At 37.4% G+C, this 16174-nt stretch overlaps 1 protein-coding gene across 2 annotated transcripts; it reads left to right on the top strand.

The window, feature by feature from the left end:
• The first annotated feature begins 343 nt into the window (after nt 1-343).
• On the top strand, nt 344-15947 carry LOC122025225 (CASP-like protein 4B2). Of its 2 annotated transcripts, none has more exons than XM_042583994.1 (3): nt 344-747; nt 841-976; nt 15677-15947. In XM_042583994.1, exons 1-3 carry the CDS (start codon nt 437-439, stop codon nt 15710-15712), a joined length of 483 nt encoding a protein of 160 aa, XP_042439928.1. In that variant the 5' UTR covers nt 344-436; the 3' UTR covers nt 15713-15947. The 2 variants fall into 2 exon arrangements, with proteins under 2 accessions (XP_042439928.1, XP_042439927.1); XM_042583993.1 differs by having other exon boundaries at nt 345-747; nt 15640-15947.
• The last annotated feature ends 227 nt before the right edge of the window (nt 15948-16174 follow it).

Below are 16174 nucleotides of genomic sequence, written 5' to 3'. Positions count from 1 at the left end.
AATCAAATAATATATTATAGAAATTAGCATGATCAGAAAATATAAGGATATTTTAGATAAATTATTTAAAAAAAAGTGGAGAGGGATGCTTAATAAAAATCTATTTAATTTTTCGCTATTTAAAAATTGTGTATAAGGTAATTTTGTTATTCAGAAGCGAATCACTGAGCAGTGCCATCTGCCTCCCACCGTTCTTTGCCAATTCCCCAACCTCGACTCAACACTTCGCTCACTCGGTTCAATACTCGCATTCTGCTCGCGGTTACCATTGGTGGATCGCTAGGGCCCATTCGGGTAAATGTGTATCCAGAGTTATCGTTAGTCGTCGATTCCCACACTTGGCCGTCCCCACTCTCCACTACGAGGCCTGCTTGGCTTCTCGTTCCCTTCCCACGCTGCCTGATTCCGCAATCGCCCCCACGGTCACAAACTCACAATGGACTCGACAGTCGCAGTGTCCTCCGACGAGAACGCCGAAGTAGCTAGGTCGATCGTGCCGGTGGTGGCCCCTGTGCCGCCTCCGGTTGTCGAGAAAGATCCTCCGATCACCCCGGCCGCTGGTGGCGCCGACGACGGAAGCAAGGTAGTGCGCTCCGTGGTGCGAAGGTGGAAGAGGGAGGACCTCTTGGAGAAGGCCGGGTTAGTGCTCCGCGCGCTGGCTTGGGTCTTCTCGCTCGTCGCCGTCGCCTTGCTGGCCTCCAACAAGCAAGGCGGATGGATGAACTTCGACCGCTACCAGGAGTACCGGTGCGCTCGATCGGTTGTTGATGTTCGAGTTGATGCCTTTGGATGCGTTTGGCTTTGGGATTGAAGTGGCGGTGGGAAATTTTTGCCTTGTAGGTACTTGTTGTCTGTCGCGGCGATAGCCATGGTGTACTCGATGGTGCAGTTGCTCAGGCAGGCGCACCGGTTCATGACCGGCAAGGATTTAGCGCCGTTGACGTACTCCTGGACATTCGATTTCGCCGGAGATCAGGTTGGTTGGAATCTTATTATAGCTTTTGAGAGCATCTGCGATTTACTAGCCCTAGATCTTTGTTTCTTTCTTTCTTTTTCCTTTTTCCTTTTTCCTTTTTTTTTTTGAGCAGTCCTGACAGTCTGCAACTAAGATCGTTTACATTGGCAAAATAAATACATTTTCTTGACCAAATAAAAGCAAATAAATTTTAAATGTTCTATATTGTAACTAAGATATTTGATTTTGAGTTTTTTACATTTTACTTAATTTACAAGAAATCTGTGGCTCTTGCTACAGTCACTAATTGAACATAAAGTTCATTTCTAAGAATTTTTCGTCTTTATTTTAAATCTATTCAATATCTAATGATAAAGATTATGATAATCTTCTTGACATTTAATTTATTCAGGAGCCATGTTAAAAATTTGTTATGTTTTCTATTCTTACGACCTTTTAATTTATGAAATAAATATTTTCATATTTCGATCTTTTGCTCATATTGTATGTTTCATGTTTTAATATTATCTTAAATGCCTCTCATGTAATGCCTCAGATATTAATCTCAATTAGAGAACGTATTTGCAGCCTTTAGATTGAACTGTGAATAGACTTTCAACTCAAGCAATTTGCAGACAATCAACAATTTTGACAATCTATTTGTTGTAATTGGTACATCTAGTCGTCTATTGGTATTCCTTTGTATATACTTGGAGGAAAATAAGATCAAGAAGTAGGAGAGAAATGAATTAGTGAAGGAAAATGATAAGAAAATCCCTATCTAACAATAGAATGACTGACTTACTATCAGATAAGCAAAGTAACTCGTGCATCTTTCCTCCTTGCATGAGTAGAATGTTACAGCCCTTGTTTACTACTGATGGTAGGAAAAAGAAGGTATAGATAGATAGGTGGAGAGGAAGAAAGAATTAAAAAAATCTTCCCTCTTGTTTACATGCCGGGCAAGATACCGATTATCCTGCGAGCAGATGAGAAGGAGGAATTGAGGAAAAGACAAGAAGAGAAATCACTAAAAAGGAAAACTTTATTAAGAATAAAGCATCCTTCTTCATCTGGACCCTAAGACTTAACAAGGACATCTGAACCCTAAGACTTAACAAGGAAAGAAATCCTAAATTTTAGACCTCAATTCTAATCTTGTAAGGAAAGGAAAGAAACCTTACCAAAAAAAAAATTTGTAATAGACATAAATTAATAAAACATAACGTTGATATAGAAAATTCCTAACCTCTAAATATCAGAAATACCAAAACTTACTCTAAATACCATAAAAATGAAAATTATTAAAACTAGTATAAAGACTTTTAAAAGAGTCTAAACGGTGGAATTTGGGCAGAAAATTGGCAGTTCATAACAAATGTAGATTTTTGAATTCTGCACGTGTGACCACATTTCGAGTCTCAAATTAAATGTTATGTCCTCCGGAAAATTGGGTCCTCCAATGTTGATCCTGCATCAGTCGCCTCGGGTTGAAAAGAACTGATCCTCGAGTTCATAGTAGCTTCATCAGTGTCTGTAAGGAGTCGAGTGTTTCATATAGAAGACATTAGAAGTCTTCAAATGACTAGGAAGGTGCAATCTGTAGGCATTATCGTTTATATTCTACAGTATCCCACATGGTCCAATCTTTTGATCCCTCAGCTTGTTATACTCACCAACAGGAAAATGATCGCGAGTTAATAAGCCCAGACAAAATCTCCGACCTCAAAAAGTACCAAATGACTATCAACCCGAGTCTTGTATTTGATATTGTTATCATGAATTGCCAGTTTCACTTATTCATGAATGTTCCAAAGATGCTCTGTCATCTCATCGGCTTTAGGACTAAATCATCCTATACGTGGGATAGGGGCTAAATCCAAAACCCCGGATGAGTTCTGCCCATAGACAATCTCAAAAGGACTTAATCCTGTGGTTTTGTTTCTTTATTTGTTGTAGGCAAACTATGTTTGAGGTAACGCTAAGTCTTACTGATTCAGCTTAGTCCTGGTGAGACATCTCATAAGGTTGCTTAGGCTCCGATTCACCACCTCGATTTGTCCATTTGTCTGAGGGTGGTAGGCATTGCTAAAGTTCAACTACGTACCTAATTTTCCTCGTAAGTTTTTCCATAAATGACGAAGGAACTTGGTATCTTGATCTGAAATCATGGACCGAGAAATGTCATGTAAACACACGATCTCCTTGAAGTAAAGATGGGCAATTTGTGTAGCATCCATAGTCTTCCTACAAGTTATGAAATGTGTCATCTTTGAGAATTTGTCAACTACAACAAGAATCTAATTTGAGATTTGTTGGGTGCGGGGTAATCCTAACATAAAATCCATGCTAACATTGAATCAAGGAGCTTTAGAGACTGGTAAGAAAGTGTACAAACTTGCATTGGTGAGAACATCGGTCTATAAAATGGGTCGCATCGCTCGTCAACTTTGGCAATAAAAATCGAAGAAATGAGGGCTAACATTTTATCATGCCTGAAGTACCTCTCGTTATGAAGCTCGCTCATGATCTTTTACCTTAAAGAGTAATATATTCTTCTGAATGATGGGTCAGTTGTGTACATATCTGGAAAACCTCAAACCTGCAACGCTAGTACTCAAGGTGGTGAGTAATGAAGAATATCGATTCAAGGCATCCGTGACGTGATTTAGACTTCCAGCTTGGTGCCTCATTGTAAAAGTGAACTACGATGGTTCTTGTAAAAAACCTAACCGCATGGATTCTAAGAACCACATAAGAATTCAAATATAGGGAATACAAGAACATATGAGCATGAATTTTCGTTTCATCGAGAACATGACATCATAACATAAAGCATAAACAAATATGACAAAGAACATGATTGAAGAGTGATCCTTGTCTTTAGCGTCGTCCAGAAATAATCTCTGTGAAAGAAGATGCAGCGGAAAGAAAAGGAAGGTCTTCCAAGAGGCTTAGGGGTGACGACTCCGAAAAGCTTTAGGTCAATGGAGAACTAAAGGCTCTGTCAAGATTAAACCCTAAACCCTTGGGACAAACCCTATATATAGTGGACATCTATTATCAACCCATAGATGATAATAGATGCGGGACTATAGGTTCTACACATACAAGGTCTACATCTAATAACCGAAACCCAATAAGCCTAAGTTAGATCACTTTAATGAGTTCAATTTGTACTCATATGCACAACTTACAATTAAGTCTACCAATTATAGATAATAACCAACAATCTCCCACTTGGGATATTTGCGAGTTGTATATGAAATATAAGTAAAACTTTAGTTGATATTAAACTTTATGGGTATAGAATACCCTTGTAAACAATCTGGTCTATTAACTTCATTGGTATAGGACTAAAAAGGTCATAGCTATTGTATATGATCGTAACAAGCCCCAACAGTAATCACAATACCAATGTCATTAATGACCTATATTAAGATGTAGATGTGTAGAGTGAAAATTACATGAAATGCAATCAGTACATGCCAATTTTTAACTGGTCCTAAGATAACCTTAAAAGATAGATCATATTTACAAAATACTTTATGCTAAACTGTAATAGCAAATCATGATCATTCTTATGATTCCAAAAGGTCTATATCATATTTACAAACACCAAATGCTAAATAGTAGTAGTAAATGATGATATCATATTCAGAGTGTCAAACAAACATATAAATTCCCATTAATGTTTTGAACTTTAAGTATGTACAATAATCAAAACAAAATATTTGTCTTTATTATCAAATATAGAGCAATAAAATAAATACAGACTCCCATTAGATGAGTTCTTCTTCCATAAGAAGGACTCCCATATCCACAACATGCGCATGAAATATCTTAGGCACCCTTTGGTGAGTGGATCGACCAACATAGAATCTGTGCTGATGTGCTCTATCAAAATTTGACTAACTCCTTTAACCACTAGAAATTTGATGTCGATGTGCTTAGACTTTGATGAATTGCGATTGTTCTTAGCATAAAGTTCTACGACTTTATTATCACAGTAGATCCTCAGCAACCTAACATTAATGTTGTGATAAAGTTCTGCAGTCAAATCTCGTGATTGGATGCTTCGTAGCATGCTACCAACTCAGCTTCCATAGTAGAAGTGACTACTAGCATCTGCTTGACGCTCTTCTAAGATATAGCCCTCCAACAAGCGTGAAAATATAGCCCGAAGTGGATCTCCTGCTATCTAAGCATCTAGCAAAATCGGAGTCTGAATATCCAATCACCTCCAGATGCTCTGATCTATGATATGTGAGCATATGTCATTTAGTTTTTTGCAAATACCATATCACTCTCTTAATCGCTTTCTAGTGTAACGATCCTGGGTTATTAACATATCTGCCTAACATTCCTACTATAAACGCTATATCTAGTTGAGTACAAACTTATGCATATATGAGACTTCCCATTGCTGACGCATATGAGAATTGTTCCATCTCCTTTATTTCAAGTTCAAGTGGTGGACACTGTTGCAGGCTGAACTTGTCACCTCTTAACACAAGTGTGTCACCAGGTGTACAGTTTTGCATACCATATCTTATAAGCACCTTTTCAATATAAAGCCCGTTGTAAAAGTCCAAGAATATCTCTTGAACCATCACGATAGATCCGTATGCCTAAAACAAAGAATGTTTCACTAAGATCTTTCATTTCAAAATTATCAGATAGCAATGACTTGGTTTGATGTAGCAGACCCTTATTATTGCTAGCAAGCAATATAGGGGTGTCAAAAATGAACCCGACCCGACGACCCAACCCGAGGTTCGGGTTGACCCGGGTTGACTTAAATATAGGGTTTTGTGGGGTTTTTTTTTTGGGTTAAATCAAATTTTATTTTAAAAATTTAGATGTTTTTATGTATATTAATATCATGTTTGTATGATAATGATGGAGTATTGAGATAAAAGTGAAGAATTATAAGGAAAATAGCCCAAAAAAGTCGTTTTGAATCGGATTTTCGAGTTATATGGGTCGGGTTCGAATTGATCGGGTTGGTCGGGTTCGGGTTCAGGTTGAGGTGTTTTGGGTTGAACTCGGGTTCGGGTTGGGTTAAAAAAAAAAAAAACTCAACCCGACCCAACTCGACCCGACCCGACCCACCCGAATTGACACCCCTAAAGCAATATATCATCCACGTATAAAATAAGCATAACAAACTTGCTCCCACTGAACTTGACATATATACACTAATCAACGAAATTTCTTTAAAACCATATGAGGTAACCACTTGATCAAATTTTTGATACCACTGACGGGACGTTTGTTCTAAACCATAAATGGATTTCTTTAATCTATATACTAGGTGCTTTGAGTCCTTAGACTCAAAGTTCTCTGGTTGCACCATATATATAGATTCTTCTATGTCTCCATTGAGGAATGCAGTTTTTACGTCTATTCGATGTAGCTCCAAATCATAATGAACTACCCTAAGGGAGTCTTTCGTCGACACAAGTGAGAAAGTCTCATTGTAATTATAGTTTTCTTGGAGATAAACATAATCACGAGAATTAGTGGTTCTCCGTTCCCTTGTGGATTGCCTTAAAGACACTTGTATTTGAGGTGGTTGAGGTACTTGCTCATCAGTATGAGACAATACTTCAATTTTAGTGGTAGACCCCTCCAATTGCATTGGAGATGTCATATGGAAATATCTTGGTTCACTGGATGTGTGATACCCATAATATGTAGTATGGTAATCATACCTCTACTGATCGCACTACTAGTTACCACAAGAGGATTGCCAATGCTTTTCTCAAAAGGTACTTCCCTGATTTTATCACTCCCACTGTCCTTAATGAATTTGACGTTTCTTTTCGAAGAAGGATCTCATCATAAAATTTATACCTCTTTGATTTCTCAGAGTAACCTACAAAATTGTAGCTAACTGTTCTTGAGTCCAATTTTCTTTCGTTAGGCTTGTAAGGCCTAGCTTCAGCTGGACAACCCTAGACGTGTAAATGCCTAATACTAAGCTTCCTATTCGTCCACATCTCGAATGGGGTTTTAGTTACTACCTTACTTGGTACTCTATTATGTAGGTAAATTACAGTCTGCTTCACCCTACAAAGACTCTGGTAGAGAAGTGAAAGGATCATACTTCTTACCATGTCTTTTAGGGTTCGATTACGATGCTCAGCTACACCATTCTGACTGGGTGTACCAGACGTGGTATATTAAGGCAAATCCTACACTTAACAATATAGTTCACAAAAGGTCCTAGACGTTGTTCACCTGATCCATTATATCGACCGTAATATTCACCTCCACGGTTGGATCAGACGAATTTAATTTTTTTACCTAGTTGAAGTTCAACTTCGGCTTTCAAAATTTTGAACATGTCCAAAGATTGCGATTTCTCATGAATAAGGTACAGATAGCCAAATCTAGAATAGTCGTCTATGAAGATAATAAAATATGTATGTCTATTCCAAGATGCCTTAGGGAATGATCTACAAATATCCGTATGTATTAGCTCCAAAACATCACTACAACGGCTAGCCCTCTTGTTCCTTTTGTTAGTGGTCTTCCCCTTAACACACTCTATGTAGATATCAAAGTCTGACATGTCAAGGGAATCTAGAATTCCATGTGATATTAACCTTTCTAGACGTTGTTTGGATATTTGTCCTAAACGTGAAGAATTCTCGTCGGTTAATTTGTGTTTCGTACATATACTATGTATTATTACGTTGTCAACTGTAGGAGTAAAAATATTCAATTTATAAAGCATATCAACCAAGGAACCATTACCAATCAAAACTGCATTAAAGAAAATACTAAATATTCCATTTCCAAATGAACAAGAATATCTGATTTGTCCAAAAAAGAAATTGAAATTAAGTTCTGTCTTAAAGACGATACAATAAAAGTATTTTCTAAATTTAAATAGACATTGGTTCTTAAATAAAGTCTAAAAACACTAATAGACTCGACTACAGTCTTCTTTCCATTTCCCGTATAAATGTATCTTTCACCATTAAGCGGAAGTCGGCTCTTGAGACAACCCTGCATAGTGACACTTATGTAAGTAGTAGCACCAGTATCTATCCACCAGTGTCAGTGGGTACAATAGTTAAATTGACTTCCGAACTAACAAAGTTGAGAAGTTTACCTTTCTTTACACGCCAGTTGGCGTACTTAAGGTAGTCTTTCTTCGTATGACCTTTTTTCTTGCAAAAGAAACAAGTGGATTCCTTATCCTGCTTCTTGTGCTCCTTATGGCCATGCCTCCAGAATCTACAGTTTATTTTCCTTTTCCTTTGTTATTGATTCTCTTTTGCTTCTTGCTCGCACTTTGAGAACCATATGCTAAGTGAGCATTCTCAGATGTCTCAATCTTTAGTTTTTCCTCCTCTTGCACAACAATAAGCTCATTTAATGTCCACTATTCCTTTTGAGTATTATACGATATCTTAAAAGGAGTGAACCGTGCAAGCAGAGACATCAAAACGAAATACACTAACAAACCCTCAGTCATATCGAGTTTTAGTGCTTTCAGACTTGTCGCTATATTGGACATCTCCATAATGTATTCCTTTATGTTTCCTTTACCATTATACCGCATGATTACCAACTTCATAAGAAGTGTGGTACTCTCGACCTTTTCATTTGAGGTGAATCGATCTGCCAATTGGTCCAGGAAACTCCTAGCATCTCCTCCCGCTGTTATTGAACCCTTTATTGGTGACGATATGGAAAGTCTCATGATACTCAGACACATGCGATTTGATTTCTTCCACACAGCTAAAATTCAGCCCTCTGCTCTATAGTGCTAGCACTTATCAGAGGTGCGGGGCGATCATTCCTTAATGCATAGTCTAAGTCCATGCAGCCTAAGACTACGATCACATATTCTTTTATTCAGTAAAATTCGAACCTGTTAGTGTTGAGATTATTAATGCTGACAATTACAGATTATACTGAAATTAAAGAGAGAATTTATTTAAACTTACGATTTAACTAAAGCCAAAAACATATAAGCAACATAAAATTATACAAATAAAATAAAATTTTAAATGTACATAAATAGGCTATTTATGAGATATCAAGTATAACATAATATACATTCCTTTGGGCCGACACATTATTTGTTAGCGATACTCTCTGATATAACTCAAATTTTAATTGGTCACACAATGTGTTTTTCTTTGCGCCGGCCCATTGTGCGCATAATATGATACTTTATATGAGTTATATTTTGGTCCATAGCTCACAACAACCTTAATCAGCCACATAATATGTTTTCCTTTGAGCCGATATATTTTGTGCATAATCTGAACAAAATAACATTTTGTTTCATAGTTATAAGCTACTTTGTGCATATATCTGACATAAAAGTAACCTTTCTTTGGGCTGATTACTTTTAGCATAGATATACGTTTACCAATATAAAATGCACTAAACCTACCTAAGGTACTTTCCTTTGGGTTGACACATTAGTTCAACTTAGTAGCACATTGTGTAGATAAACTCAAGAAAATTCTAGGAATTTAATTTGAATAAAAATTACTTAATCAGCCTTAACAATATAAAAGTAGGCTTATTAATCAATTGATATTTTATGGTAATTGATTGGTATGATCCAATCGATTATCCCAATCGATCCAAAAGCCTACTGAATGCGACTACATGAATATATATAGAACCCTCCCTTAAGAAGTTAAAACTTCCTTTAAGTTCTATAATTAAATAGTATTATTTAATACTATTTAATCTCTTAATTATTAAGGCATAAAAAGAATATTTAATGTAATTATTTTTTTATTGCATGAAACAATTAAAGTTTTTTTTTTTCTGTTTCAACGAAACAGTATGTTTCATATTTTTTTTCTCCTTTTAGTGTTTCAACAAAACAGTTATTTATTTATTTAATTTTTCTTTTGAATTAGTAATAATAGTGTTTATGAATAAAAGAATTTTTTCGATTAAGAAAAGAATCTCAATCGAAAAAAATAATCAAAACAAAATCAATCTCAATCGAATAAAAATAATTTTAATCGATTGATAATTGATGTAGTTGCGAGTTTAAGGCTGTAAATCGATTGAATTTCAATCATTTCTGTTCAAAATTTTAGACTCGGCAATCGATTGCTCGATCAAAGCAATTGATTGAACCATCACAATTTTATCTAAAATTAGGTTAAATAGTGACGGTTTTCGTCGTTCTTCGTATTCTTCACAGAAACATGAAAAATTCAAAAAATAAGTCTATCATAGTTTTCTCTTATATGATTTTCAACGATAAAAAATTTATATTAACTAGGAAAAACTTGATCTAGCATACAACCAACAAATCGACGAAAAACTTAAACTTTATTGCCAATGAAAACGACGAAACAAAACATGTGACTCTGATACCAATTAATGGTTCTTGTAAAAAACCTAACCGTATGGATTCTAAGAATCGTATAAGAATTCACATATAGGAAATACAAGAACATATGAGCATGGATCTTCGTTTCATCGAGAACATAGCATAATAACATAAAGCATAAACAAATATGACAAAGAACCTAATTGAAGAGTCATCCTTATCTTTAGTATCGTCTAAAAATAATGCTTGTAAAAGAAGATGCAGCGGAAAGAAAAGGAAGGTCTTCCAAGGGGCTTAGGGGTGACAGTGCCGAAAAGCTTTAGGTCAATGAGAATCAAAAGTTCTGTCAAGATTAAACCCTAAACCCTTGGGGGCCAACCCTATATATAGTGGATATCTATTATCATCCCATAAATGATAGTAGATGCAGGACTATAAATTCTACATATACAAGGTCTATATCAAATAACCGAAACTCAATAAACCTAAGTTAGATCACTTTAATGGGTTCGGTTTATACTCATATACACAACTTACAATTAAGCCCGCCAATTAGAGATAATAACTAACAAACTCCTGTAAGTAATTCACCCACTTGGCATGCGCATACCGCCTGCTCAACTTGTGTTGATCATTAATGTACTTCAATGCTTCATGATTAAGTACTAGGTAGTGTCGCCAATGCTTCAAGGACTAAACAATGACATAGAACTCCAAGTCATATGTAGAATAATTCCTATTAGATCCGGACAGCTTCTCATTGAAGAAAGTAATTAGACGCCCGAATTGACTCAGAATATCTCCTATACCGATGCCAAATGCATCACAATTGAACTCAAACACTTGGTTAAAATCAGGAAGTGTCATAATGGGTGTCTCAGTCATCTTCTGCTTGACCAGTTGAAAGCTAGTCTCTGCTTCTTCAGGCCATTTGAAATCTCGTGCCTTGAGACACTCAGTGATGAGAGTAATCAAAGTGCTCTGATGAATCGACGGTAAAAAGAAGTCAAGCCATGGAAACTTCTGACATTGTGCAAGGTCTTCAGTTGGGGTCACTCCAAGACTGCGTCTATCTTTGCTTGAGGTGCATACACAGTAGACATAATAAAGCCAAAGGAAAGTTACCGATGTAGTAAAGAAAGAACACTTTTTCGTATTGATAAATAAGTACTTTGACTTCAGTTTTTCAAAAACAGCATGGAGGCAATCAAAGTGTGATACTCATGTTGGACTGTAGGCGAGAATGTCATCAAACTAAACCACCACAAACTTTCTCATGAAAAGCCGCAAGATATGATGCATAAACCTCATGAAGGTGCTAGTCGCATTAGGCAATTCAAAAGGCATGACCATCGACTTATACAACCCATGTTGTATCTTGAATACAGTCTTCCATTGGCCAGGGGTCGATTCTCAGGAACTGACGACCTGGGGTTTACCCCGCCATGCGCCTATGGCCTGTGTACCTGCATGAACCTCCCTCCATATCCGTGGGGCCGGCACTAGGGGGGCCGCTAAGGTAGCGGATCTACCTTTTTTTGAATACAGTCTTCCATCATCTCTAGGCCTTTTTCTAAGCTGATAGTTTCTGTTTTTAAGATCAATTTTTGAGAACATCTTAGAACTAGATAGTTGATCCAATATGTCATCCAAGCGGGGAATCAAAAATCTGTACTTCACTATAATCTTATTGATGTCTGTCAACGCACATACGCCACGAACCATCTTTCTTCAATACTAGTAGGGCTGGAACTGCACATGGGATCATGCTATCACGGATATAGCCCTTCTATAGTAACTCCACCACATGTCGCTGCAATTCTTCAACCTCCCAGGGATTGAGACGATATGTTGGTCGATTAGGCAAACTCGATCCCAGAATAAGGTCAATCTAATGCTGGATATCACGCATTGGTGGTAGCTCAGAAGGAAGATCTTCTAGCATCAGCTCATCGAAATCCGCTAGCAGCTGTTGTACTTCTATAGGTAACTCAGCGTCCATGGCTAGGATATCGCTCTGTCATGGTAGCAAAGCAAAGACAACGCCTCCATACTCCATCTCATCTAGGATCCTGGATATAAAAAGCAGATTAATAGTTTTGGTTATCGGAATTTGAATGGTTTCTTGCCTCTGTGGCACCAACACAATCTTCTTTCCCTTAATGTGAAGAGTGCACCAACACAAACTTTATCCGCGATAGCGCATGTAGTGTGAAAAATATTGGTTCTCAACCACTCATCCCTTGAATCGCTTTTGGGAGTCAGCAGACTCTTGTGCACGACCAAAGTCTCATGGCTGTCACCATAAAGCATATCATCAGCTTCATATCGTCACCTCATACACTTGGTTTGCCAATTGTTGTTGTATCTTCTATCACGTCTTCCTCAATCAGTAAATTTTTGTCCTTTGAATCAGCATCAGTTGGTTTCCTGCATTGGTTCACCCTATGCCCCTATTCACCACATTGATAACATCTGATAGGGGTCTTAGAGTAAACCTGTGGTGATTGCTGTGGCTACTGTTGTGAGGACGAGAATTCTGAGGGCAAGCTGGCCGACTGTTTTGGTCGCTTCTCCCTACCGATTTTTTATTTTGTTGTTTTTCAACAGCCTATGCACGTTAGTAGGCCTCTGAAACCGTCGACAATGAATGAAGGCTGAGGACATCTTGTAAGGCCAGGTTCAACCCCCCTAAGTATCGTGTCACCATCTACTCCTCTATCTCGGATAAGTCGTTTCAAGCAATCAACTAGAAGAACTTTTCTATATAATTATCCATCGAGCTCGCGCCATGGCTCGACGAGTGAAGTCACTAAAATAAAGCTTGGGTGTAGCCGAAAGGAAGTGCTCCCTCTTCTTCTTCTTCATCTCTTCCAGTTAGTTATTTGGGATTTGCCCTGTTTATCGTGAGCGCTGCATCTGCTTCCACCACGTTGATGCTCGCCCCTTGAGTCTGATGACAATCAACTTTATCTTCGTCCAATTCGACACTTGCTTATAGTTGAAAATCTACTCCACTTCGTTGATTCAATCAACGAAGCCCTCTACTTGCCACAAACTTGAAAATTCGGGCAGTTCAATATGAAAACTGAGGTCTCCATAGGGCTCCTCCCGACGACCACGACGCTCCTAGTATGTAGTCTGTTGGTGGAAAGGGTTCTCGAAGGAAGACTCAGATCCACAATTTGAGATCCCATAATTTGATATTCCATAGGCCTCAATAATTTGCGTCGCCTCATCTAGACGCTAAGTTAAGTCTGTGACTTACCTCTGTAAATCCTCCATCGTCATTATGTCATGAATGCTATTACCATGGTGTGAGGCTTCCTCAGTCGGAACTTGCTTGGTGTTCTGATCGCACCACAACCATGATGACCTTCCATTTAATCTGATGATGACCTTCCATTTAATCTGATGATGACCTTCACTTTGATACCAACTAACGTCGGACAAATAATGATTATCCTACGAGAAGATGAGAAAGGAGAATTGAAGAGAAGACAAGAAGGGAAACCACCAAAAAGGAAAACTATTATTAAGAATAGAGCATCCTTCTTCATAATAGGTATTATATAAACCCTGGACTTAAAAGGAAAGAAATCCTAAATTTTAGATCTCAATTTTAATCTTGTAAAAAAAAATAAACCTTACCAGAAAAGAAAATTTCATAATAGACAGAAATTAATAAAACAGAACGTTGATATAGAAAATTCCTAACCTCTAATTACCAGAAATATCAAAACTTATCCTAAATATCATAAAATGGAAATTATTAAAAATAATAAAAAGGCTATGAAAATGGTCTAAACGGTAGAATTTGGGCTGAAAATTGCGGTCCCTAACAAATATAGATTTTTAAATTCTGCATGTGTGGCCGCTGATAGGGTTTGATTCTGAATCCCGAGTCAAAAGTTATGCCCTCTAGAAGATTGGGTCCTCCAATGTTAATCCTGCATCAGAAAGGTATAAAGGTAGAAAGATGAAAAAGATTTTTGTAGTTCTTATTTTCTTATTTGTTATTATACCTTTTTGTCTACTCTTGTTATCTAACTTCTTCACATTTTCCTCTTCCTCTTCCAATATTTTCTCTCTTCTTAGTTTCTCTTCTTCTACCCTAACCTCCTTATGTCCTAAACCAAACGACAATACTAATTAAAAAGGAAGAGAGTGGGATAGTGGGGTGGTTGGGTAAAAGTAGATGAGGAAGAGGATGGGTAAGGAGAAAAAGAAAGGAGAGGAGGCTAGGGTAGAAGAAGAAGAAGGATGTTGAAGAAGTTGAATAATGGAGCTTTTTCTGGAAAACTTCTTTGAAGAAATTGCTATCGTGTGACCTTGAGGTCACAGGTTCTAGTCGTGGGAACAACCTTTTGTAATGTAGGATAAGGCTGTGTACAATAGATCCAATGTGGTCCGCCTCCTCCCAAGACTCTACATTGGCGGGAGCTTCGTGCACTAGACTGCTCTTTTTCCTTCTCAAATTTTCACTCTTCTCACTTTTTCTCTCCAAGTAAATTGGGCTTATAAGTTTACTATAACCAGATTTTGTTAACTTGGTTGATCGTGCTAATAGTAGGGTCGACACATGGATCTTATTGTTTCCATTGCCAATTTGTTGAGGGCTATTATCTTAAGAAAGTCAATAATATCAGCCAATCATCACTGCTATTCTGGTGTGAATGTCCTGTGTTCCAAGCGTGTTCTATCTGAGTAACGAGTATTTCTTATGATCTGAGAATAAAACTTTCAGTCAATCAACAGATAACTTGATTATCCTTTCTAAGAAAAGTTGCAGGAGACTTTACCTATAAAAGATTGTAGACTCTTATTTGCACGAAACAGAACACATTAATTTCGTTCAACGTAGCTCTTTAACGTTTGAAACATGTACTGACCATTTTTGTTAGATTGCAAGCTTAATTTCAGATCCTAAAATACCAACTGCCATCAGAAGATATCAATTGTCTGATAACCATACTACTCGCATTACTTGCTTCCCTTCATGTAGTGCTGATGATCTATCACCGTGAAAAATTGTTGGGCCTTGGCATATGTGATGTTGAGCTATATATATGGTACACAAGGGGCACTCAACTTCCTACTTTCCTCTGAATGAAATATATGAACACAACTTGAATGAGGTTAACCGATATGCCTTACACCGAAGGATGGTGTAAGATTCTTTGTAATTAATATTATGGCTGCTGGTGTTTCAAAATATAGTTTATTGACTTGTAATCTTCTTCCCCCTCTGGATTTCATCATGGCAGACTAAGTGTGATACTCTGATGAATTTGCATAACTATTTCTAGATGTTTGAACTCCAGTGATGCAAAGCTTTTCTCCTTTTTGTTTTTAGGTGATGGCATACTTGCTGATTTCTGCTTCATCTGCAGCCATCCCAATTACAGATCGCATGCGACGGGAAGTAGTGAATAGCTTCACTGATATATCAGTAGTCGCAATCAGTATGACTCTCTTGTCATTTGTAGCACTGGGCTCATGTTCTCTTATCTCTGGCTTCAAAGTTGCTAGGCGGAGTTACTTTTAGTTGTGTATCCCTCAACTCCGCTCTGCACGTCTGTATTATAAGTTTCCCACTATATGTGTACTGGTACACCCTTGTTGTACTTTGTTGAGTATAAACGGACTTTTTTTTTCCTTCCACGTCAGCTATCAAAATTGAAAACATTGGATTCATTTTGAGTTATGTACTCCTTTCTTGGCTACAGGAAGAGTTGATACATCGCAATACACACAGCTTGTTGTCTGTCCTCTACTTGGACAAGACTATTATATGAGCTAGAGTGTTCTTGACAGTTTCATTAATTAAATCTACCTTCGCTACTTATTGAAGTAATAATATCATTGACATGACTAAAGTAGTAGTAAGA

This window comes from Zingiber officinale, chromosome 9B (genome assembly GCF_018446385.1).
Source record: "Zingiber officinale cultivar Zhangliang chromosome 9B, Zo_v1.1, whole genome shotgun sequence".
Classification (NCBI taxonomy): domain Eukaryota; kingdom Viridiplantae; phylum Streptophyta; class Magnoliopsida; order Zingiberales; family Zingiberaceae; genus Zingiber; species Zingiber officinale.
This window is presented reverse-complemented; position numbering and strand designations above follow the sequence as displayed.

Bases quoted from the DNA above. Each gene is read 5' to 3' on its own strand.
- LOC122025225 (XM_042583993.1), top strand. From the start codon at position 437: ATGGACTCGACAGTCGCAGTGTCCTCCGACGAGAACGCCGAAGTAGCT. The intron at 748-840 runs GTGCGCTCGATC...TTTGCCTTGTAG, and splicing joins GACCGCTACCAGGAGTACCG to GTACTTGTTGTCTGTCGCGG. The intron at 977-15,639 runs GTTGGTTGGAAT...TTTTGTTTTTAG, and splicing joins TCGATTTCGCCGGAGATCAG to GTGATGGCATACTTGCTGAT.